This window comes from Sciurus vulgaris, assembly GCF_902686455.1.
Source record: "Sciurus vulgaris genome assembly, chromosome: 11".
Taxonomy (NCBI): Eukaryota; Metazoa; Chordata; class Mammalia; order Rodentia; family Sciuridae; genus Sciurus; species Sciurus vulgaris.
The window spans coordinates 71,853,773-71,881,540 of NC_136472.1; the positions used below are offsets into that span (position 1 = coordinate 71,853,773).

Below are 27,768 nucleotides of genomic sequence, written 5' to 3' on the forward strand. Positions count from 1 at the left end.
AAATGGGGTCTAAATGCTACGATGACAAGGAACTGAATTCTGTCGGCAATAGAATAAGCTTGGAATTTTCTCCAGAAATTTTCTCTAGAGCCTCCAGATAAGAACTCAGTCTATCTGATACCTTGACTTTAGCAGAAAATCCAATATGTCATGACTGACTTCTGACATATAAAACCATGAGATAACAAATGGGTATTGTTAGAAGTGTTAAGTTTGTGGTCGTTATGCAGTCACACAAAACTAATATACTCATTAATGTTACTAATAAAGAATACTGGTTGTTAGTCAGGCATGGTGGCACATGCGTGTAATCCCAGTGGCTTGGGAGGTTGAAGCAGGATTGTGAGTTCAAAGCCAGTCTCAGGAACTTAGTGAAGCCCTAAGCAATTTAGTGAGAAGACCCTGTCTCAAAATAAATAATAAAAAAGGGGCTTAGAGATGTGGGATATAGCTCAGTGGTTAAATACTCCTAGGTTTAATCCTTGGTACCAAAAAATGATTATTAACATTTTGATGTGTCTTATTTTTATCTATGCATATGTCTATATATACATTTTTTACAAAAATGGCATATTGTATATCCTGTTTTATAACTATGTTTTCACTTACCACTAACTTTTTCTCAGTAAATAATGGCTACACAGTATGATATTCAGAATTTATTATATTAATTTTTTATGAAAAGAAAGAAAATCTCTTTGAGATTCAGCTGGAAAACATCTGCATCCCAAAGAGATTTATTTGGATTGTTTATTCACTGAGAAAGAGGAAAACATGGTCTACCAGAATTAGAAATCTAGTTAGATCTAAAAGTCTTCCATTTAAAGCATAGTATGCAACAGGATCCTTTTTCTTTTAGTTTAGTTGATACTGGCTTTATTTCATATGATTTAAAGTTCATTAACCTCTCATGGATTGAATAAGAGGTTAATGACAAGCAGTGTTTGATTTTAGGGCCATGTAGACAATAACCTTTTTTTCTGATACTTGTTCCTAATGAGGTAACAGCCTTGATACTTTATTATGGTTTGGATATAAGGAGTCCCCCAAAGCTTCTGCTAATGCAGTAATATTCAGTGGTAACATGACAAGACTATGAAAACTGTAACCTAATCCTAGTTTGAATGGATTGATGGGGTGGAAACTGTAGGCAGATGGGGAGTGGCTGGAGAAGGTGGGCCCCCTGGGGGTATGCCCTGGAAGGATGCATCTTCCTTATGGTCCTTTCCCCTTTTCCTGGATCTCTCCTTCCTTTAAAATTATTTTTTTCTTTTGGTACTGGGGGTTGAATCCAGGGGTGCTTTACCAATGAACTATATCCCCAGCCTTTTTATTTTGAGGCAGGGTCTCAGCAAGTTGCTTAGGGTCATGTCTTATGATCCTCCTGCCTCAGCCTCTCCAGTTGCTGGGATTACAGGTGTGAGCCACTGTACCCAGCTGATCTTTGCTTCCTTGCTGCCATAAGAGAGCAGTTTTCCTCCACTAGAACCCTTCCCACATGATGTGCTGCCTCACCTTGGAACCAGAGCCCCAGTGGACATGGCTATCTATGGACTGAGATCTCTGAAACTGTAAGACCCAAAAAACTTTCTCTCCTATAAGGTGTTTTTGTCAGGTGTTTTGGTTACAGTGATGAAAAAGCTAACTAAAACAATATCTAATTATTATCAGTTCCTTAAGGCAAAATATTTCCTCTGTGCTCTCAGCGTTCCTGGTATTTAACTCTATCAAAGAATTGGTCACACAGTATTGTTAATTGTCAATCTTACCCAATTTATAGTGCTGGGATTGGCTTTTTCTGCTCTTTGTATTTGTGGTATCTAGTACAGTGTCTGGCATCTATTGGACATTTGATAACATGTTTTAATGAATACTTCTATTGCTGCATGTATTTACACATAATTGTAATCTGCTTTTGAGTCTGTCTACTTTACTAAAATGAATTCCTTAAGGGCAGGGATTGAAACATTTATCATTGTAATCCTAAAACTAAGAACAAGACTGACACAAGACAGACACATAAAAGCTACTTGAATTGAGCTTCTTTTTCATCTCTGATAAATAAAAACTCCATTGGGAATGATAATATTGAAGAATGATTTATTGAGTCCTTTAAATATGAAATGGAATTGGTACCTCAGATACTTTCCAAAGCAGGTTTTAAATGGAAATAAACATTAAGGAAGATAAGAAAGAGAACTCTATGCACAAGTAGTCCATTTGTTGGCCTCCAAATGGTTTCACTATTGAAACACCCATTTTTTGGAAAAGATGTCTAAGGTATGACAATAAGAACATTTTATCTTGACTTTTCAAGGAGAAACTGGTATCCCACAGTACAAGAATTATCATGGCATCTTCCTGCACCTCAATTCAATAACCATTTTGTACACACACTGAAATAGCACTCTGGTGAGTTCAGGACAAATATTTCCCTTATTTCCTATATGAAATGGGTATAGCCCTGGCTAAACAAGGTAGATATACAGCTTCTGGTATTCCTTCCAATATTCTGCTATCTGTTCTAAAGTTCAACTGTTGTAAACAGAATGTGTAGTTGGTGTTCCATAAATACTAGCTAGCTGCCTGATTCTGTACCACTTTCCACTTTCTGGTATACTATTAGTACAATAAAGACCAGGAAAATCATTGGGTTTAGCTATTTATTGTGTCCCTCCTGGGATCTCAGCTCTAGGCCTATGGAAGCAGCCCAGTTAATCTTAGTTCCCTAGAATCTTGTGTTTGGAAGAGACCTTTAAAGATTCCATTCAAATGTCTACTTGAGGATTTAATACAATACGCAAGAGGATCTCCAGCCCATGCCTGACTATTTACAGTGGTGTAGAATTCACAACCTTTTGAAGTGGTCCTCTCCCATTTTTGCATATGTCAGACTATTAACTCAGACTGAGCCATCATCTCTCATGTTTTATCTTTAAATCCATTGATCCTAGAAGATTACAGAAGAGGCTGCATATTGGCAGGCCAGGGGTTGTGCCTGGCATATTATGTTTGGCTTGAACAGTTGGCTAGTATAGTCTTGATTAAAATAATAATAATACAGGCATGCCTAGGTAAACAATGAACTTAAAGGAGCAGGACTAAGGACAGGGCTTTGCCTTAGAGTCTAAGACAAAAATTAATGAGGAGCAGCTGCCCCTTTTGACAAGGCAGAAGTTTCCTAACTCAGCCTATGTCTTCATTTTAAAACGGGGGAAAAATCCCTACCCTCACAATGATTTTTCTAAGATTCTGGGTATAAAGCACTTTGAGTAGTACCTAGCACATAATTAGTGCTCAATAAGTGGTAGCTGTGTTCTTCAGGCTAAATATCTCCTGTTGGTTGTTTTTACCTTACCAGCCTAGTTACTCTCCTTAGAAGGTACTTGTCTTTGTGTGTGTATGTGTGTGTTGCTGGGGATCAAACCCAGTGCCTCACACATGCTAGTTAAGTGCTCTACCATTGAGTTACGTCTCCAGCCCCCACCATCATCTTTAGATCTGCAATGCTACCTACTTAACAAGGCCCTCCTTTAGTGCTTGGTGCTAAATAATCCCAGTGACTCAGGAGGCTGAGGCAGAAGTTGGAGGCCAAGTTAGGTAATTTAGCAAGACCCTGTAGCCAAAAAAAAAAAAAAAAAAGGCTGGGGATATAGTAAAAGGCTAGGGATATAGCTCAGTGGATATAGCTCCTGGGTTCAATCTCCTGTACCAATAATAAATAAAAAAAAAATAAACAAATGAATAAATCACCAAACCTACATAAAACAAGTATCTCTTTCACTTTCCTTGCTTCATTTTTCCCCATTACCATTATCACCATCTGATACTACATATTTATTTATCTAGTTTATAATTTGTCTTCCCATTCAGAATATAAGATCCACAGGAATTTGTCTTTTTAAAAACAAAATTAAACTGCTGTATTCCTGACACATAGAAGAATGACAGACATTTGGTAGATGCTTAATTAATGAACAAATATCCTTCTCCAAGTCTGGTACCCTAGTCTGTACAAAATATTCCAAGTGTAAGTCAACAAGTGCTGAGAATAGTGGGTCAATTTTCCTTCTTGTTAATGAAGTCTTTGTGTTAAAGGCTAAAATAATTGGACTATAATATTTGAATATATTTTAAAAAAATAGACATTTCAGTTGATAAACTATGAACAGAATGTTTTCTTCATTAAAAAATATACCAGGATGGGTACACATCTCTGTGGTACAGTGTATGCTCAGCACATGCTAAGCCCTGGGTTCAATCCTCAGCAACACAAAAAACAAGAACAAGAACAAAAATAAAAATCAAACCAAATGACCTTACTAATGTGAATTATGTACCTTGGTAGTTATTTAAAAGACTTTCCTATGAATGTTATAGATATTCCATTCTGGAAATTTTACTTGTGGGGATGGGAACAAATTCCTGTCATGCTAAGCCAGTTAGTCACTTTTATTGTAATTAATTCTATTCCCATTTGCTTCCCTCCCCTCCTCCCCCGCCACCTAGTTTAAGCCCTTACATGGGTAAACCTTATCTCCTTTCTACTTCTATTTAGTTATAACAGAAGTTAATTCCCAGGCTTTAGACGAGCAGTTAAGATCAGTTGCGATGCACTGAATATTCTCATTAAGACTAATAGTTTTCAGAATATGAAATGAACTTGGTACTGCCCTCTCTGTATAATAGTATAAGTATATGCTGCTCTAATACAAAAAAAGTACCTGCCTTGGAATTATTTGGGGAAAAATAAGAACTAATATTTTTCTCTGATAAAAACTTCACTTAATATCCAGATTCCTTTTAAACAGCTTCCCCAAATCTGCAATTATAAGAAACTAATTTAGGAGTTCCTTGGTAGACACGGATGGAACTGAAAGACATTGTGTTGAGTGAAATAAAAGTAACAGAAAGACAAATAATGTGTCTTCTCATTTGTATGTGGAAGTTTAAAAGTTGATCTCAAAGTAGTAGAGAAAAGAAGAGTGGTTATAAAGTCTGGGAAGGATGTTGGGAGGGGGGCAAAGAGGAGAAGATTAACTAATACAGGGGTGCAGATGGATAGGAAGAATAACTTTAATGTTTTATAGCAATAATAAGATAACTATGGTTGACAATAATTAATTGAAATCATTAGTAGAGAGAAATCTGAATGTTCCTAACAAAGAAATGATAAATATCCAAGGTGATAGATAAGACAGTTATCCTAACTTGATCATTACACATTATATATATGTACTGAAATGTCCCAATGTACACCATAAATACATACAATTATTATGTGTCAATTAAAGATAAAAATTAAAAAGAAAAAGTTATTTGGTAGTTTAACAGGGCTATCTTTTAAAAAAATTTTTGGACCTTTAGTTTATTTATTTATTTATTTGTGGGGCTGAGACTCAAACTCAGTGCCTCACACATGCTAGGCAAGTGTTCCACCACTGAGCCACAACCCCAGCTCCAATAGGGTTATCTTTAAATGGGGAGAAATTTTGGACCACAGCAAGTCTTTTATTTGACTATTTAGTTCAAATATAAGTCTTGGTTCTCTTTATAGGTGAGTTAATAAGCAGAGCAATCCCAATAAATTATAAATTAATCTCTGTTCACAAATATATACATACCTGAAAGAAGGTCCTTGGTAGGGGGGTTGTTTGAAGAAAGGATGCATGAGTCACTATGACTCTTGGCAACTGTCCTAATTTGAGGCTGAAATTCAGAACTGTTGAGAAGGGACATCTGCTTCCGTGGTGCTTTGCCTTTTAGAGTTACAGACTCTAAACTCTGACCTGAATTAAGATGGTGCTGTAGTCCAAAGAAAGAATCCTTTATTGTATCAGAGTTCTCTACAAAGTACAAGTGGTCCTTTCCCCTGTTTAAAAAAAAAGGAGACTGTCATCAGTGTCTAATCCATTATGGTAACATGCCACTTTGTCAAAGTCAGGAAGAGGATCAGTGATAGTAATATAGCTTGGACTTTGAAAGAGGTGACTTTCTTGCAATGTGACTTTATCATACAATTTTACATCTCTTTAATAACAGATATTTTACCTACAGTTGTGGGTTTTTTTTTTTGGGCAGGGGTACCCGGAATTGAACTCAGGCACTCAACCACTGAGCCACATCTCAACCACTGAGCCACATCCCCAGTCCTATATATATATATCATACACACACACATACATATATATGTATGCGTATATATATATATATATATATTTATATATAGATATATAATTTTTAGTTGTAGGTGGACATAATACCTTATTTTATTTTTACGTGGTGCTGAGGATCAAACCCAAGGCCTCACATGTGCTAGGAAAGTACTCTACCAACAGCCACAACTCCAGTCCCAGCCCTATTTTATATTTTATTTAGAGACAGGGTCTCACTGAGCTGCTTAGCACCTCATTTTTTGCTGAGGCTGGCTTTGAACTCGTGAGCATCCTGCCTCAGCCTCTGGAGTTGCTGGGATTACTGGCAAGTACCACCCGCTAGATGTGTCTGGAATAAAACAATGAAATAAAGAATTTAGCACACAAAAATGTGGGGGAGGGGTCAGCACAGAGCCTGACATAAAGCAAATACTTCATAAACAATTAAGAGAAAGATCAGTTTTTCTTATTCTGCTCTGTTTCACAAAATAATTCCTTTCCCTCTTTTCCCTCATGGACATCTACCATGGCATCTACATATTACTTGGTCTTATTTATTTATATGTTGGCTTTTCCTCTAGTTTGTGAATAGTCTCTAAAAACAAGGATTTGAGGTTTCTTGTTTTGGTTTTGTTGTTTTGGTGCTGGGCATGCTAAGTAAGTATTCTACCACTGAGCTACACTCCCAGTCCTGGGAATTGTGTTTTATTAATTTCTAGGCTCCTAATATTGAACCAGGACCACAGTGTGTACTTAAAAATTATCTCCTAAATGAGTAATGGCATTTCTGACTTTAGTTTTTCATTAAATCACAAACAAAAGAAGGAAATCATGAGTGCATTGGGAGTTAGCTACAGACTGTGGTAATTACCTTGGTGTGGTTGATCTGCTACTGTTGGCTCCTAATTCTTTTCCATCATTTTTGATGGTAGGTATCCCATGAGACCTTGATGGAATCAGAAACTGGGTATTGCTGGATTCAGTATTCTCTCTGAATCCCTGCTTAGATAAAAGCACATTTTCTGTCATGTCAGTGGTAGGAAGAGGATTGTAGCTATTGTAAGTTTCTGACAGGGGCTCCAAGGCAAGTGAAACCTGAAAGAAACATGTAATATATCAGAAATTTTCTTTGGCATCCACTAATTTTGACTCCCCTACTTCATATAAATTAATGTTCCCCGTTCCTTACAAGATTAAGTCTAATTTCCTGCCTACTCCAGATGCCTCACCTCTCACCATGCTCCCATTCTTCATTACTCTGGCCTGGTCAGACCAATTACTTAGAGTTCTCTAAATGTGCCTTACATTTTACAGCTTTATATCTTCGTATACAAAATTCACCTTAACGTTAATTCTTTATGTCCAGATAGAGATGTTATGTTCATTGCCTACTTCATGTATCTACCCATCAATACAACCAGCATTTATTGAATACTATAGCCCAGAACTCACACAGAGAAGCTTCAGTGATGATATAACCCTATCAGGAAAGTATGTTGTTCTAATTTGAAGAGTAAAAAAAAGCACAGGCTTGGAGAAGGTATTTGTATTTTTTATCATCCTAATTAGACCATGAATTCCTTGAAGGCATGAACTGTCTTCTTCATTCTTTTGACTGACTAATTAGCTAGTACCATACTCTTGGTGTTCAAACATAATACACCTAATGGTCTGATGAATGAAAGAATGGCATAGCACCTCTGCATTCTTATTAGTTGTGGGGGAGAATTAAGTCCCTAGTTCTATGATGGAGAAGAGAGATGGTGAGAAGGGAGAAACACTAAGTTGAAAAATAAGTTTCTATTAGGTGCGATGGCACATGACTACAGTCCCAGGTGCTCAGGAGGCAGAGGTGGAAAGACCGCATGAGCCTAGGAGTTTGGGGCCAGTCTGGGTAACATAGTGAGATAAAGAAAAAAATAAGTTTACTTAGTTTTTCATTCCTTTAAGTTCAAGTTCACTATTAAAAGGTTTTCAGGGGCTGGGGTTGTAGCTCAGTGGTAGTGTGTTTGCCTAGCACGTGTGAGACATTGGGTTCAATCCTCAGTAATGCATAAAAATAAGTAAATAAAAAAAAGTGTAAAAAGTAATTAAAAAAAAAGTTTTTCAATCCTCTGAAAAGTCCAATGGAGAAAGCCTAATAGAGGAATTAAAGTAAAAAAGGTCTAAAGCAAAACTCTGAGATGAAATTGAGGAATATATTCCAAAAGAAAGAATAGCAGTGTTAGAAGTTCAAGGTCAGAAAGCAGGAATTGTTGAAGCAGCCAAGGAGAGTAAAATAATGATGAATTACCTAACACAAAAATGAAAAATTACAGTTACATGTTTTAAGCTATCTCTGGGAAGGTCAATGGAATATTTTGTGCAGGGAAATGCCAAGGCATAAGCCCAATAAAATATGCCTGGATTCTGATGAGGAAAATTCTGATCATGAACCAATATAAAATCCTTCAAATCTATTAATCATCAAGATTTTCTTATAAAGACATGATAGGAATGCGGTGGGATGAATAGTCTGAGCAATGGTCATTGTAATATCATCACCTAAAATCCTGGCTGCTCAAATGGAAATGTCAGGAAGTGTTCCCTTACCATTCATCACTTGCCAAAGACTATCACTGCATTCTAGAAACAAAGGAGGCCCTGGGGATACGGTCTATGTCCTGGCCTTAATAATAAACTGCTGACTGGCTACTGAATTTTGCTTTTGCCTTAAAGCATATCTGAACCATTAGCAAAACAACTCACGGGCCTATTCTACTACTGGCTGGTGGTGAAAGGGCAGAGAAAGTCCAGGCACTTTCTACATCCATCTTATTAATCAAAACTTAGGGGCCAGCATAACTCAGTTATACAAATATTGTTTGATACTAGCTCTGTGCAAGGCTCTGTGCTACCTGTCTGGGACAAAGAGACGTCTAAAACATGGACTGTAACCCAAGGAATCATATTATTTTGTAAGGGAATTTTAAAAAACTTAATATAAAATGGTGAGTGCTAAGATGAAGATGTGTACTAAATGCTATGGGAACACTAAAGAGAAGTTTGAGCGTAGGAAAAGGTGAGGAAAGAGTACCAGAGATGGTGTCCAGGAGTGTAATACAAACATCTGAGTTAAGAATCTCAAATATGAGTAAGTCAAATAAAGCTGAAGGGATTTGAAGTAAAACATTATAGGTGGAAGGAAGAGAATTTGTCTAACTTTGGAGGTATAAAACAGAATATTGTTCAATCAATTCCTATCCTTTGGACCTCTACTCCTAAACCCTCTGCTTTCCATAATGTACCCAATATAATCTGCATTCATGTCCTTTTATCTTCATTCCAGTTCACCTCAGTCATTTTCCCTTCCAATCATGGCTCACCCTTATGCTCACTCTTCTGCCAACTCCAATATTGAGTCCTGCAGACTTTCTTTCTTTTTTTTTTTTTTAACTTTTATTTTTCTTTGTTCTTTCTTTGGGTGCTGGGAATTAAACCCAGGGCCTCTGTTATGGTTTGTATGTGAGGAGTTCCCTAAAAGTTCCTGTGTTAAAGCAGGACTATTCAGAGGTAAAACAATTGGATTATGAGAGCTGTCTTCTAGTCAGTCTGTCATAGTTTGAAAGGACTGACTGGGTGATAACTATGGCAGGAGGGGCATGGCTGGAGGAGGTGGGTCACTGAAGGTATGTCCTGGAAGGATGCATCTTCCCTGTGGCCCCTCCCCCACTTCTTTGCTTCCTGATCCTGCCATGAATGGAGCAGCTTTCCTCTGCTGGGCCCTTCACCACCATGTGCTACCTCACCTTGGGCCCAGAGCAATGGAGATGGCCATCTAGTATTGAGACTTAGGAAAGTGGGAGCCCAATAAACTTCCTCCTCTAAGTTATTCTTGTAGGGTATTTCAGTTACAGTGACACAGAAGCTAACTAAAATAGCCTCACACATGCTAAGCACATGCTCTACCACTGAGCTACAACCATAGCCAGATTTTCTATGTTATAAAACTATCTTATCACTTTAATTGGACATATTTTTTCTTAAAAGGTCCCCAGTTCCCTAAAGTCTTCTCCAAAGGAAACTTCCACTTGCCAGAATAAGAAACATCGACTTACTCTTTTCTGGTGCTATCTCCACAACAACACTCTATCAGTTAAATATATCACTCCTCTTCTGAAGCCCACACCATCCACATGTACTATAAATATGCCATATACTGCCTCCATCCATAACAGAGCAGCCTTAAGATGTTTATCATCCTTTTAGCAACAACTCAAGGTTCTCTTTAGCACTAAGTTGCCTACAATTATCTTTTACACCTAAGACATCTATCAATATCAGAGATAATAGTAAATTAGTATGTCTAATTTTCAGACTTATGCTGGTCAATGCAGCATTTAAAAAATTTTAAATCACTTAACAATGCTTCAAAGAATTGCATTTCATATAAAAATATGAATTTCTGGCTTCTCTTGAAAAATCAAAATATCTAGCAATGCTAGGTCTCCATTTCCATGTGTCAAAAATTAGCTAAACTAATTGCTTTTGTCACGATATGTATTCCAGCAGCAAGTTCCTAACTGTCGCAAAGGGAGGCAGAATGAAAACTGTTGGTTATAGTTGCATCTGGGGCCATGCTTTGAAACTTTTATTTTAGTAAAAATCAACATTTTTATAAATGTAGTTTCACAAGTTCTTAACCATAATCAAGATACTTAACACTTTCATCACCCCAGATAATTCCCATGTGCTATCCTTTTTTACAGACACACCCTCTCCTCACCTCTAATCCTTAGCACCCAGAGATGATAGTTTTGTCTTTTCAAGAATGCCATACCAATGGAACCATACGGTGCATACTTGTTTAGATGGACTTCTTTCACTCTACAGGTTTCTGAGATTCTTTCATGTAGTGTGGGTATCCACAGTTAATATGGCTTGTCATATTAACTGATTTTTTCAAAAACTGAAAATAGCCTTGCATTCTCGTGATAACCTTCAATTGGTTGGGTATTACTCTTTATATGTAGTACTGAATTTATTATTTTGGGGGGACTTTTAGGTCTAGGTTCATGAGGGAATATTGTTTTGAAGTTTTATTGTACTGTCCTCTAGTTTTGGTATAAGGGAGGTGCAGTCCTCAGAATAAGTTGTGTTTTCTATTTTTTTGAAAGATACTATGTATAAGTGGTGCTAAGTCTTCTTTAAATGTTTGGAAGAATTTGCCAGTAAAGTGATCAGGGCCCAGGGATTTCTTTTTGGAAGGTTTTAAACTATAAATTCAATTTTATACTAAAAATAGATACAGATCTAGTCAGGTTATCTATTTCATCTTGAGTGAGTTTGGGTAGTTGATGGTTTTCAAACAATCAGCCTGATTCACCTAAGCTGTCAAATTTGTACATATACAGTTGTTTGTAGTATTCCCTTAATATCTATGGGTTCCATCTTTCTTATGCCAGAATGAAAAAGAACATGGAATATTTTGTGTCCATGAAAGAGAGAACAAGAGACATGAAATTTAAAAGAAGTGGGAGAAGGCATATCTCTTTGAGGGAGAGAATATTCCCAGATGGTTTAATATACAACACAAAATGTGACCGCGTCAAAAGATACATTATGAAACAAATTATAGGAAGAACTAAGATCACTAAGTGGAAAAGACGCATGATTAAAACTGAATAAACCCACCCAGGGACACAAAAAAAAAAAAAACAAAACAAAACCAAAAACAAAAAAACCCCGAATAAACAGAAAAGTACTGAAATAAAGATTTTTCTAATACGCAAATATAATAAGCAGTACTCCTGTGAAATGCAGTTATATAGTAAGAAAATAAGTTAAAAGAAATGAAAGTCTCTTTTTTTTTCTTGAATGGGTTGACTTTATTCTAGGTTGACAATGGTATCATGATCTTTCCAGTGCATAAGCCCTCTTAAAAAAACGTACAGTTTTCCTGCCCCTTACTGGATGGTTATTTCAAGCACAAAATTTGTTTTCACATGGGGTGGTAATCTTCCATAACCAGTTTTTATGAGAGTAGAGCTTCCAGATAAATAATTTCCCCCATTCACGGGAGCTCCCTATACTTCCAGTAAGCTTTTACTGAAACCTCTCAGGGAGATATCCTCCTTAGCTATGTAGGAGGGTAGTAAGTCTTTGATTCTCAAAGGCACACACTGGAACATCTAATCCCTGGATGCCCCTGGCAACATTTCTTTAGTCACAATAGTTTCTTTAAATATACTTTGTGTGGGTTGAAACACTTCTATTTTATCTTTAATTTGCCTCTTCTGAAGCTGTGCTACTCAAAGTGCTGTCAATTTATTATCAGGTGACCTAAATATCTTAAGTAAGCGGTTAGCTACCCCCATTTTACAGATAAAGAAACCAAGCCTCACAGGCCAACATCACTGAGCAAATAAATGACTCAAGGTCCCTTACTCCAGAGCCTTGCTCTCTTAACTCCTACTTTCCTTTTCTTTCCAAACACCAGTAAGAACAATCTTTTCAAATCTGTAGTCACACGAATTACAATGGATTAGAGCACCTATACTACTGTTCAACAGAATTTATCTCCTCCCACTTAATCCTCAAAATCACCACAAACAAGAACAAAGCAAAGCTCGGAACAATATGCTTAAAGACACAGTTCATAACTGAAGGAGATGAGACTTGAAGCGGATGCACAATCCTCCTTTGAAGCATCGACCCTTTCCCAGTATTGCTTTCTCTGGCTCCGCCAAAAGTCTCTTTAAAAAAGAATGCTTACTGCTGGTCATGGTGGCGCACACCTGTAATTCCAGCAGCTCAGGAGGCTGAGGCAGGAGGATCACAAGTTTGAGGCCAACCTCAGCAATTTAGCTAGGCCCTAAGCAACTTGGCAAGACCCTGTCTCAAAATACAAAATAAAAAGGGGTGGGATGTAGTTCAGTGGTAAAATGCCTCTGGATTCAACTCTCAGTAAAAACAAACAAAACCAGAAGAAGAAGAAAAAAAAAAAAAAAACACTGAATGCAGTAGAATTTTTTAGTGGTATGGCTGCAAACTTAAAAGGCAAGCTGAGTGAAAAAGTTAATTAATTTGCAGCATTTCTTTGTAGTTGATGTGAACACAGATAAAAGTAACTCTCTGATAATATTTATTTAAAATATCAATGAGAATCTCAATGTGATTGAAAACCTTTTGGACATGATGCTCATGACAAACAGGACCAAGAAAATAATTATCTTAACTGAGAAAAGTCTTCCACAGTTTATTGAAGACATGAAAATGGGCAATGCTTCTGAAATGGTCTTTGTCTCAGGTGGCAACACTTTGCAAAGGCACAGAATTCTAAACCTATTCACTATCTTCTTTGTCTAAAAAGCTAGAAGTCAAACAATACATGTATATAATTAACATATGAATTAAATAAATTTCTGTGGTCAATGTTTTACTTGATAAACTGGATCAGAACTTATAATATCCTACTATTATTGCATTGATATTAGGCAGTTTAGTGCTAGGTGTGATGTTAAACAAATGTTTTGAGCTTGGGCTTGAGTTAAAAGAATTCTCAGTCTCAGATCATCAGCAGAGACTGATAAAATACAAGGACAATATAACTGACATTAGAGTTGATGTAAACAATCTGATTATTTATCCACAAGGGTACTCATATGGAACCATGTAATACGTGATTCATTGTATTCCTTTTTCAAAGATTTTATCTTTGGAAAATATACCTGGAAAGGAATGATGTGTTCTATTTTGCTCTATTTTCCATGTGTAAAGAGGATTTTCAGAAATGAAAATGATGGCATAAATGCATTCCTGAAATTAATATCCCCAAAAGATTTTTTATTTTAAATTTTAACAATATTAAAAATGCTCCATTTAAGGGTATAAAATCAACAACTATAAATCAAACGTGTTCTTATACATCAGTGATGAAACTACTAAAGGGATATTAGGAAAACTACCCCATTCACAATAGCTTCAAAAAATAAAATAAAATACTTGGAATCAATCAAACAAAAGACCTCTACAGTGAAATTACAGAATACTAAAGAAAGAAATTGAAGAAGGCCTTAGAAGATGGAACAACCTCCCAGGCACCTGGATAAGCAAAATTAATATTGTCAAAATGGCCATATTACCAAAAGCATTATACAGATTTAATGCAATTCCTATTAAAATCCCAAAGACATTCTTCATAGAACTACAAAAAGCAATAATGAAATTCATTGGAAAAATAAAAAACCCAGAATAGCCAAAGCAATCCTTAGCAAGAATGAAGCAGGAGGCATCACGATACCAGACCTTAAACTATACTACAGAGCTATAGTAACAAAAACAGCATGGTATTGGCACCAAAACAGACACTTAGACCAATAGTACAAAATAGAAGACACAGAGACAAACCCACATAAATGCAGTTATCTCATACCAGACAAAGGCGCCAAAAACATTCACTGGAAATACAGTCTATTCAATAAATAGTGCTGGGAAAATTGGAAATCTGAATGTAACAAAATGAAATTAAACTTCTATATCTTACCCTGCATGAAACTCAACTCAAAGTGGATCAAAGACTTAAGCACTAGAACAGAGACCCTGCATGTAATAGAAAAAAAAGTAGGCCCAAATCTTCACCATGTCAGCTTAGGATCTGACTTCCTTAACAAGACTCCTAAAGCGCAAGAAGTAAAGTCAAGAATCAATAAGTGGGACGAATTCAAAATAAAATATGGTTCTTCTCAGTAAAGGAAATAATAACATGAAGAGAGAGCCTACAAAATAGGAGAAAATTTTTACCACCTGTACCTCAGAGCATTAATCTCCAGGATATATAAAGAACTCAAAATACTTAACACCAAATAAACAAAAAACCCCACCAATAATTGGACTAAGGAACTGAACAGATACTTTGCAGAAGAAAAAATACAACCAATCAACAAATATATGAAAAAATGTTCAACATCTTTAGCAATTAGAGAATGCAAATCAAAACTAAGATTTCATCTCACCCCAGTCAGAATGGCAATTATCAAGAATAAAAAAACAATAAATGTTGGCAAGGATGTGGGGAAAAAGGTATACTTGTACACTGCTAGTGGGAATGCAAACTGGTGTAACCATTATAGAAAGTGGTATGGCTATTCTTCAGAAAACTTGGAATGGAACCACCATTTGACCCAACTAACCCACTTCCCTGTTTTTACCCAAAAGACTTAAAAATGATCATATTTACAGTGATGCAGCCACATCAATGTTTATAGCAGCTCAATTCACAATAGCTAAACTATGGAACCAACCTAGATGCCCTTCAGCAGATGAATGGATAAAAAAAATTTACATATATATGTACACACACATGATGGAATATTACTCAGCCTTGAAGAAGAATGAAATTATGGCATTTGCTGGTAAATGGACGGAGATAGAGAATATCATGCTAAGTGAAATAGGTCAATCCAAAAAACAAAAAGTTGAATGCTTTCTCTGATATGTGGATGCTAATTCACAATGGGCAGGGGGCTAGGGAAGATGAGTTACTTTAGATTAAGTAGAGGTGAGTAAAGGGAGGGGAGGGGGTTTGGGGATAGGAAGGAGAGAAGAATGAATCAGACATTAGTATCCTATGTATATATATAATTATATAACCGGTGGGATTCTATATCATGTATAGCCAGAAAAATGAGAAATTATGCTCCACTATATATGATGAATCAAAGTGCAGTCTACTGTCATGTATAACTAATTAAAATCAAAATTTTTTAAATGCTCAATTCATATTCTCATTTATACTGAAAGTGTAACACATAGAGGCTATTACCATACACAGCAATACTTAGGATTAAATGTGATAGTTGAAATTTTAAGTTTTACAAATATCTTAGAAGTAATATCCTATCAAACCAGAAAAGGCAAAATTGATAAGGTTGATTTTGTTAAATAAAAGTTGTTTTCCAGGGTTGGGGATATAGGATTGGTAGAGTGCTTGCCTTGTAAGCACAAGGCCCTGGTTTCAATCCCCAGCACCACACACAAACACAAAAAAGTTTTTCAAAAGATATCATCAAGAAATAAAAAGATAGGGCTGGGGAGATCGCTCAGTTGGTAGAGTGCTTGCCTTGCAAGCACAAGGCCCTGGTTTCAATCCCCAGCACCACACACAAACACAAAAAAGTTTTTCAAAAGATATCATCAAGAAATAAAAAGATAGGGCTGGGGAGATAGCTCAGTTGGTAGAGTGCTTGCCTTGCAAGCACAAGGCCCTGGGTTCAATCCCCAGCACCACAAAAAAAAAAAAAAAAAAAAAAAAAAAAAAAAAGAAATAAAAAGATAAACCACAAGCTAGAACTATAAATAAATAAGATATAAACAAATTAATAAGTCATAAATAACAAATAAGTTCACTTACATTTATCCCAAATATAAAAATGCTCTCAAAACTAAAAGAGCTGGGCAGATACTTGTAATCCCAGCGACTCAGGAGACCAAGGCAGAAGGGCTGTAAGTTCAAGGCAATCCTGGAAAACTTGGCAAGGCCCTGACTCAAAATAAAAAATAAAGGGCTGGGGATAGCTCAGTGGTGAGCACTCCTGGGTTCAACCTCCAGTACAGAAATAAAAAAACACAAAACAGAAAAACTTATTTTAAAAATGGGTGGCTTTGAGTACAGTTGAACAGTAGCACTTGCCTCATATGTGAGGGTGAGGCTGTGGGTTCAATCTCTAGCACTGAAAATAAAAAATAATAAAAATGGGCAAAAAGACTTGAACAAACATTTTACAAAGGTAGATCAGAGGCTGGCACATTTTTCTTAGGATGGGACCAGAGGCAATTAGAATGGACACTTAGGCTTTGTGTACCTTTTGATCTCTGTCATAATTACTCAATTCTGTTGTACAGCATGAAAAAAATCATAAACCATATAAAAATGCAGGGTATGGCTGTTTTCTAATAAAGTTATTTGCAAATATAGATGGTGTTTTAGTAAGCTTTTGCATCACTGTGATCAAAATACAAAAAAAAAAATAAAAATTTAGAGAAGAGAAGGTTTATTTGGGCCTCACGGTTTCAGAGTTCTCAGTCCATTGACGGCCAACTCCTTTGCTCTGGGCCCAAGGTGAGGCAGCATATCATAGGGGAAGGGTCTAGAAGAAGAAAGCTACTCAGTTCATGGCAAGGTCGAGAAGCAGAGAGAGAGGAAAGGAAGATGTGCCCTTCCAAGGGCATGTACTCCCACATGCAATGCCCCAACTGCCTACAGTTACGGCCCCGTCAGTCCATTCAAACTAGAATGGACTGATTAGGTTACAACTCTCATAGTCTTATCATTTTACCTCTGAATATTCCTGCATTAACAGAAGTTTTTGGAGGATACCTCATCTCTAAACCATAACAGGGGTTGAGCCAGATTTACAGTCTTTGAACCCGTGGAAGATAAGAATGGCCAAAAAGGTGATGACACAATATTCAGCACATTAATCATCAAACAAGGAGTACAAGTAAGAAGTACAAACTCTTTAGTGAGATATAAGTATAAACTCACTAGCTAGAATGATAGAAATTAAAAGACTGACCATATTAAGTTCTGGTGAGGATGTGGAGCAACTAGAATGCATATATTCTGCTGTTGGGAATATAATATTGTACAAAAACTCAAAAACCCATTTAGCATATGGCTCAGTAATTCCATGTTTAGGTATTTTCCCAACAGAAATAATAACAATGCACATACACATAGCAGCTTTATTTGCAATAGGTAAGAAGTAGAAAAAAAAAGTTCAACAACTAGAAAAGAGATTTAAAAACTGTGGAATATTCATACAATAGGAACAACTCAGCAAAAAGGAAATTTCATACACAAAGTTATATGGATAAATCTCTATAACTGGCTTCTTCAATTTATTGTATTAATATATCCTAATTTAAGTGAGAAACTAATGTGTATTTACTATATGGTTATTATTTAACTTTATACATATAATCTTTTGCGTATCTGTTTCATAAAAACAATTTTAAAATCATAAATGAAATAAAATGTATATTGCCTAACATATGGCATTATCAATAAATATTGATTTTTAAAAAGTTAGCATGAATGCCCTTAATTTTGCCCTGCTCCATCTCAAAATGTTTCTTTTTTCCCCCACTCCTAGTATAATTTCTCATTCCCAAATTTGAAGAAGAACTCATTTCCATCAAATTCTCTTCAGAACCTTACTCATTAATTATTTTATTTTACTTTTACTCTCTTCAGTTGATCTTCCCTTTGGCCTACCAAACAAATCAGGTCTCCTGTACTCTAAAAATGGGACAGCAAACTTGTTCTGTAAAGACCCAGATAGTAAATATTTTATGTTTTATTGCATATAAAGATCCTTTAAACGTAAAAACTAGTTTTTAGCTCAAAAAGCCGGATTTGATCCACTGGATAGTTTGCCAACCCCTTGTTCTAAAACATGTTGAACAACAACTTCTCAATTCTGTTTCCTACTACCAAATACTATCTCTGTAACCTAGGGAGAATTTAAATAAACCCTGTAGCTTCACTTGCTTTTAATTGATTTTAAAAATCACTAATTTTGGAGAACATGCAGCTGAGTAATACTAATCTCACACTAGATTTGCTATATATGACACTGCTGACTGAATCTACCTAACATGTTAAAACTTCTACTGCAAAAGCTTTCTTTCCCTATCTTCTCTGGCAAAAGCTGCCTTTCACAATCTTCCTTGTTCTTCAGTGAAAGATGACTTTTGTATCCTAATGCTTATCTGCAAGGTTAGCTATTCCTGAGAAAAGGAACTAAAAAGACATGAGTCAAAAGACTTTCTAATCAGTAATTTTCTTTGGATTTGCAGAACTCAGCACATCTGGTGGCCTACAGATAACAGTGGCCCATTTCAGAAAAGCACTCAAAATTTGTAACTACCCTGAAGCCTTCCTATTTAATATGCTTACCCCCAAATCCCTTGTAAGCCTTGCACTTGCAACCCTTGAGCAAGATGGTCTTTGTTGGTGACAGGTATCTTCTTTGTTTTGCTAACTTTCCAAATAAACTTTTCCCCTTACCCCAACAACTTGTCCTTGAGTCACTGGTCTATTTAAGTGGCCAGTGTGAACTTGAGTTTGGTAACACCACTCAAATTCAAGTAAATTTGCTGTGTTACTATCACACATCTAACACCGTATTAAATGTTTCTATATTTTTTTCATCTCATACAATCTTTGCAATGATACTAAAATGTTTTAGTATTATTTTACAAATTAGGATATTGAAGCTTAGCAAGTATAAACAATTAGCGCTACAATTGTTTTGTAATTCTTCTGCCTAATTTTAGAGTACTTTCAATTATATCACACTATTCCATTTCTTCACTGTCACTTATCTGGGAAACAGAATCTTTAACTGTTGTTTCTACTTCTTCACTGAAATTCCTACTTATTTCTGTACTCAATCCTTCAGAATCTGATTTCTTTCCTCCAGCCATCAATCATACAAATATATGTAGATATCACTTTAATTTTCCTGTCATCAATACAAAATAATTTTCCATGCTGCTACACAACCATAACCATGTAATTTTACCTTTTATAGATATAAAATATATCAAAAGACTATAATTTTAATATTATTGAACAAACTCTTTTCATTTTTTCAATATTAAGAATGTATTTCCATAATTAAGCCTAAGCATATATATACGCTCTTCTTTTTTTTTTTTTTTTAGGCTCTTCTTTTTATGGTATTTTTAAAATTTACTTTTTCCACTTTTTCTATTGGTGCATTACAGTAGTACATAATGATAGGATTGCTGTTACACATTCATACATGAAATCTAAAAATATAATTTGGCCAATACCACTCTCCAGCACTTACCCCCCCTCTGGCCCCTCTTCCCATTCCTTGAATCCTTTCCTGAACTGATTTCCCTTTGATTTTTAGGTGATACACCCCACCTTTCTCTTCCTTTTTCCTTTCTAGCTTCCACATATGAGAGAAAACACAACTCTTGACCTTCTGAGTTTGACTTATTTCTCTTAACGCAATAATCTCTAGTTCCTTTTTATGATATTTCTTTACAATCTGTTCCTAGGGTGGAATTATTGAGCTATATATGATAATTTTTATGGCCCTTAAAACATAATGCCTACTGTCTTGCAGGTCTGATACAATTTACACCATCATCAGAAGAGCATAAGTAAACAAGACAACCATAAAGTTATCAATGTTAGGTGTTACTTTTAAAATTAAATGTATTGTAAATAAAATATGATATATACAATAAAGAAAATGTTAAGTTCTTTCACTTAGTTGGATCTATTTCTGGATTCTCTAATCTATTCCACTGACACAATTATATGCTTGTGGTTTTGTAATACATTCTTACATCTGATAATGTAGATGCTCTTTCCTTACCCTTTTGGACAATTTTCTTAGTTATTTGTTTAATTTTCTATATACATTTTAGGACACATTTGACAAAGTATAACTCCCCCTTGAATTTCCAAGGGCAGCTATCTGAATATTCAGAGTTCTCTAGGAAGTTCTCCCAAAGAATCCCCTCAGAAAAGGCAGCCTTTTCTGTTCTTTCCCAGCATCCTATACTTATCTGCAGCATAATATGCATCACTCTGTTTTCTGGAAAACTAAATTAGAGGGCCATCATTTATATCTGAATTCTAACTTAGCAGTACATAATAACAGTGTGTAACAGAAAATGTAAGGTGAATCTATGAATAAATAACTTCAAAGACAATACTTGGCACAAGTTAGGTAAGAGATTATTGCTTGGTACTATACTATATTAGGAGCTGGGGAAAAACAAAGAAAGAAAACAATCTTACCTCTCAAGGAATCTGGACTTTGAAAGGGAAAAGAATGAAAGGGATCCTACTAATAAGCAACTTTGGAGATTATGACAGAACAATTATATAATTAATGTTTTTATGAATTTAATAAATGTAGATAAGAATGAGTACAGTAGGAGGAATGAAGGACTCTTGGAACTTGAGATAGGCAAAAAAGCACTAAGTGAACTTGAATAAGTGTGTAACAAAGGTATATTATAGTCTCTGGGGGAAACACTAGTAAAGCCAAGATATATGGGAGGCATGTACCTATCCACTCCACAAGACTCAATTATTTTTGCCCGAAAAGTTTTATTCTATGTAGTAAAGAATTAAAATATTTTTACCTGAAGTTCTCCAAGTTTCTTAGATGTTGGTGAAACAATGGTAAAAAATCCATTGATTTGATGGGTGGGAGAAAGCTGAGCTAGTCCACTGATCTGAACTTTACCAATTGGAAGATGATCAAGTTTGGTGATTACTTCCAGCACCAGTACAGCCATATCTAATCAGAAACAATGATAAAACTCAGATATTTTTTATTTATTTTTATTTTTGGAAGTAGGTAGGGGGTATACATTGAAAAACATTTTTAATTAAAAATTACTTTAATTTCAAATAAACCAGATACTTGCAATACCATTGTAGTGGAAGTGTGAGCCCAAGACCAAAAGAACAATTAAATTTCAGAGAAGAATGAGAAATACCTTGCACTAAGTGGGAGAAAAACAATGAATAAAATATTTAATATGCCAAGTATCTGATAAGGAAAATACCTTTAAAAGAGTACTGCGCTATGTTTGCCAAGAACTTAAACTTTGTCTTTGAAACATAAAAGTAACGAATTTCAGTTGAAGTCGTTCATTGAATTAGACAAAAGGCTGCTCTTAGATACCTGCAAGGTTTGGTTCCTGCCTCCCAGGAGTATCTAACTGCTTACTCCTGAGTTATATCTGGAGAACTGAGCTACTGACATCCCTTGAAACTAAGGAATGAAAATATACACTTTAACTATTTTCCTCAAATAATCATTTAGACCTCATACCTTCATGGTCATCATTCACAGAAGGAGAAATATTAAGTATACAAAATGAACCTATGATCATTTCAAGAAAGTATAACTTCCAAATATATTCTTACCAAAGTGGAAAAATGGTTCACTTTCACCACTGAAATAAAAAGCACGTAGGGCTTATAATGCGAAGATCTGTGGCTGTGTCCTGGTTCCAATATTCACAAGCTATTTCTGTGTAAACCACAACTATCTATAAATAGGCATCATAACACCGTATCATTGCTGTGTGAGAAATTAGGGTACTGCACAAAGAACACAGTGCAGGGTCCTCCTACACAGTTTAGTAGTTGCTAAATGGCCATTATATGACTTCAGGCAAATTACCTAACATACCACAGTCCCTTTCTTACCTACGCATGGGGGTTTTCTAAAAAAATCTTATGTGTTAATAGAGCAAAAATGTTTTGTAGTCTATAGAATGATATGCACAGGGGGAATAAGGGAAACAAATCAACATTTGTGGGCTATTTACTAATAGCCAAGTTCTTCCATGTCTCATTAATCCTCTTTATGATTCTATGATATAGGTGTTTTTTTAGTTTTTTTTTTTGGGGGGGGTTGCTGGGGATCGAACCCAGGGCAGCACTCTACCGACTGAGCTATCTCCCCAGCCCTGAAATAGGTGTTTCTGTCTCTATTTGAAGATAAAACAAGATCAAAGAGGTCACATAACATTCCTGAGTTTAACCGAGCTTTAAAGTGGCAGAACTAGGCTAAAACTCAGTTCTACTGAATTATATACTGCTTCAATATTCATTACTTCTAGGAGAAAATGCTTAATTCCCAATAGACTTCTAACCTTTATCCTTCATTTTTGCTGTATTATTAGAATTCCCATTGTTCTGCATCACTACCACACCCCTGTCTTTCATTTTCCCACTAATTAAATCCTATGAGATTAAAGAGAGGCAAAAATCAAGTAGTGAGGCCTAGAGAAGTGCCATAATTTTTCCAGTTTCTGCTCTAACCTTTCCTTGATCCAAACATTTTCATGATTGCTATTTCCTGCAAAGTAATACAGGGCAAGGGAGGAAAAATATATAAGAAGAGAATGTGAGGTATAACTTCAAACCTTATAATCCCCCTATTTTTTGAATCCACATAGCATAGCAGAAATATTAGGCTAGTCCCCAGCCTCCCTGAAATTAGGGTTAGTGTTAGGGTAACCTTGGGTTAGTAACTTTTAACTCTTTTAACTTCAAATTCATCACTTAGAAAATGAGGCAAATACCCAGTGCAAATGTACAATCCTCATAGCATGTACTCTGGTACTTCCCAAAAGTTTTACCTTAATTCTTCTACTGTATCTTCACTTTCACAAAAAAATTTTAAAGACTAAAAATGCAGGGCTGGGGTTGTAGCTCAGGGGTAGAGCTACATGCTTGTCTAGCATGTATGAGGCACTGGGTTCAATCCTTAGTACCACATAAAAATAAATAAAATAAAGGTATTGTGTCCATCTACAACTAAAAAAAAAAAAAAATAAAAAATGCAAAGATTTTTCTCAGTAATTAAAAAAATCCATATTTAACAGGTTTTTGCAATTGTCTTAACTTCTTTTCAGAACAAGATGAAATAGACATAAAGAAATGAATAAAAATCGCTTTTTCTACTTCACGGGGTCATTTGAAATACCAAGTAAGAAGATGGATGTAAAGTATTTCATAAATTGCAAAATATTATACATTTCCCCTTGTTTTCCTAAATATTGTTTTTATTTAAATGTATATAAACTATTTGACCACCTTTGTTTCCAAACTGGACTAATTCATATTTTATGCTAATATATAACAACATATTCATTAATTTTTGTATTTTATTTTCAGTTAAATATGCTTAAGGTACATAAAAGGATAACAACAAAACAAACACCCACCATACAGCTCAAGAAATAGTCATACTTTTCTGAAGGTTTCAGTTAAAGCACACAATCTTATGAACTAATATTTGATCTCCTCACTCTTCATTTTCCAAAACACATGTCATGCTCATGTTCACAGCTGGGCCACCACTTACAAGGTTCACTTTATCTATCTCCTATTCAAATCCTACCTTTTCCATGACTTTTGTACTTCTTTTCTAACTAGATACATGAAATTTTGGTGCTGACACCTTTGGTGTTTAACTCTTTTAAAAATGTGAGAATTAGGTACAGGAAGATGAAATGGCTTGCTCAAAGTAAAGTAGCAAGAGTAAAGAGCAGAAGTAGGATTCTGGTTTCTCAGTAGTTAAAAATTAGTCCTTAATTAATGACCTAGAATATTCATATGATACTATGTATGCCAAGCAATCAGATATTTAATTACATACTGTCTAGAACTGCTCACTACTATTTTCATGTATGTCAGTTTTGTTTTTTTCAACTATTTTTTAAGTTCCTTTTCAGTGGGGCCTATATCTTAAATCTCTGTATTCCCTACAGTGCCTAAGACTTAAGTATTTTCACCAACAATGTACCAAGTGCTAGACCAATCACCTTTCAAACATTTTTAATTAAATCATCACAATAATTCCTTATAGGCATGTGCTATGTTCTCCATCCACTTAACAGGAAACTGAGACTAAAATCTTAAGGAACCTCCCAGCACAGTACAGTTTTAAAGACAGAATCCAAACTCAAGATTGTCTAGATTTCAAAGCCTGTGTTCTTCCCATTCAACCAGGTTGATTCTTTATGAAAATAACTAGAAGGTGAAAGGACAGCTATGTGATCTGATTTTACAGATGAGAAATGGGGTCAAAGCAAAAAGGGACTTTCCCAAAATCTTAAGGTTCATAACACCAACTCAAATGTTCAGATGTCAAGTATAATGCATTATTATACCACAGGATTTTCAAATAAATGTTTGACCTGTTGATTATTATATTAAAAGATACTTTTTATCTTATTAAATTTCTAGTCACTCATTTGTTAGATTAAATAAAATTATTACCTGAGGATCTAAGTTCTAGGTTTACAGTAGTAAGAGTATCTATAGGTATCCTTTAAGAAGCCTACCATTATCACCAAACTCATTTGTGAAGTTAGAATTAGATGCCATTCTGATTTTTATCTGATTAACTTTTGTAACCATTACAGTAATCCACACAATGTCTAACACATGCTGTGTTCCATATTTTTTTGGATGACCAAATTATAGCACTTGTTCTTTATGTTTTGATATTTAAATTTTTTTCCCTTTTTTTTTTTTTTACCTCTGATCTTCCAATATTCATAACCCGACAATGTTCTTTTTTTTCTTTTTTTTTCTTTTTTTTGCGGTGCTAGGGATTGAAGCCAGGGCCTTGTGCTTGCAAGGCAAGCGCTCTACCAACTGAGTTATATCCCCAGCCCAACCCAACAATGTTTACACGATAAATGCTCAATTTTTATTAACTTGAACTGGACTGATTTGGTAAATAGCCCCACCATTCAAAATGTGTTTTTGTGGAAACTTAATTTGAAGAAAGAAAGAAAATAATAAATTTAGAATACTTGGACAGAAATGAAGACATTTTGCCTTTTGGTTCCCTATAGAGGGATCCTTTCCTTCTCTACAAATCTATAACATTAATTCATTAGAAAACTCATTTGGGGGCTGGCTAGAGCACTTGAATAGCATGTGTGAGGCACTGGATTTGATCCTCAGTATCACATAAAAATTAGTAAATTAAAAAAAAAAGGTATTGTGTCCATCTACTACTAAAAAAAAAAAAAAAGAAAAAAGAAAAAAAAAAACCATTTAGTATTTAAAAACAAATACTAGAGACTATAGTTCTCATTTAAAGAGTATGGTATAGTGCTGGGTGTGGTGGCACATGCCTGTAATCCCAGTAACTCAGGAGGCTGCGGGAGGAGGATCATAAATTCAAGGCTGGCCTCAGCAACTTAGCGAGATCCTGTCTCAAAATAAAAAATAAAAAAGAGCTGGGGATGCAGCTCAGTGGTTAAGATCCCTGGGTTCAACCCCTGGTACCAAAAAAAAAAAAAAAAAAAGGAGTATGGTATAGTGAAAAGACCATTTGTTGTTGTTGTTTGTTTGCTTTCTGTTTTTCTTTTTGAGATGGGGGTCTTGCTATGCTGCCCAGGCTGGCCTTGAACTCCTGGGCTCATGTGATCCTCCTGGCTCAGTTATCCAAGTATCTGAGACAAAGAAGCATTAGTTTTGGTGTCAGTCAAAAGTGGATTCAAATCCTATTTCTGCCATTTATCAACTATGTGACCTTAGACAGTATGCATTTCATCTCTCTGAACCTTAGTTTCATTGTCTAAAAAGCAGAAAATACCTATCTTACAGGGTTATTATTTCAAAGATCAGATTATGTATCAACTACTAGCACAAAATATACACTCAATAAATGGTGGTTAATTAAAGCCTCCTTAATGCCTCAATAATTAATGCTCATAGATCCTAGATACATAATAACACTTATTCTGACAACATAACCACATACTTCCTATCATATCTGTAGGTAAAATAATAAAACAAAAACATACCTGTTAGGTAAGAGGTAAACTGCTTTGGACCACAGCGAATAGCATAACGTGTAGTTGTTCTCACGGCTTTTGGTTCAGTTTGCAATGCATCCCGGGGACAAAAGAGGGTACCATCTGATGTTTCTCCCCACCACCTCACTCGGACAAGTACACAAGTAGGAGGCTTTGCAATCTTCCATATGACTTTATTAACTGTGAGTTTTAGAAAGCAACGTAGCTGACCTTCAACCAAAGGTGGTAGACTTGTAGATGGTGAAATGTCACTCAAACCTATGGAGGAATCCAAGACGGAGTCAAAATTAGACAGAACATAAAAAACATATAGTTTGCTTTTTGAATGAAAACACAGCACTTTAGTGTTTACAGAGAGAAGGCTCAGACTACCAATCTATTCAAATACATGAGAAGTAACTAGCAAAACAGACCACAGAATTACCTACCTGGTTACTTATGCCACCCTGATGACTAATTAGTATTTACAGTTTGATTCAGGTTTTTCTAAGTTAAAGAACATACCAACTGGGCTAGGGTTGTGGCTCAGTGGTAGAGCACTTGCCTAGCATGGGTAAGGCACTGGGTTCGATTCTCAGCACCAGATAAAAATAAATAAAATAAAGGTATAAAAAATACAATAACATTACTAAAAAAAAGAACATACCAACTAAGACACACATACAAACTTTTTGATTGAAAGATACTATTTGAAAAATATAAACATAATGATACAAGTAATAGGTTCTGCTAAGTACAGTTTGTTTTCCTTGTGGTGCCAGGAATAGAACTCAGGGCCTCACACACAGTAGGCAATTGCTCTACCACTGACCTATATCCCCAGCCCTAAGTACTGTTTTGATTATGAAAATATCCATTGTTTTTAAGATATTTTATCTTTACTTCTTACTTTTTTACCTAATTATTACTTCTCACTATACATAAAACAGAACTCCCTTCACTTGATGCATAAATGATTTAGTTTATATCATTCAACTCAATATTACAATAAAGACCATCTTAATCTTTCCTTTCCTGCCAAAATGATACAGTTAATGAAGACAGAGACTAATGTCTTTAGATTCTGCTACTATTTTTTTTTATTACTGGCTTAATAATAGTTGTTGGTTTTAGTACTTACTGGATTTCAGAAGTATGATAAATCAAAATGTAAATGAGGCAATTATCATGATTCTAGTTAGTACCTTTTCTACCAGACTTAAAAAAAACCACATTCCTA

The 27,768-nt window shown here is 35.4% G+C and overlaps 1 protein-coding gene across 1 annotated transcript in view; it reads right to left on the reverse strand.

The window, feature by feature from the left end:
- Positions 1-27,768, reverse strand: part of C2CD3 (C2 domain containing 3 centriole elongation regulator) — a 145,184-nt gene that overhangs the window by 115,695 nt on the left and 1,721 nt on the right. The window contains 4 exon segments of the mRNA XM_079103795.1: positions 5,625-5,872; positions 7,027-7,250; positions 21,333-21,490; positions 26,538-26,807. Coding sequence (XP_078959921.1) covers positions 5,625-5,872; positions 7,027-7,250; positions 21,333-21,490; positions 26,538-26,807 — 900 coding nt within the window.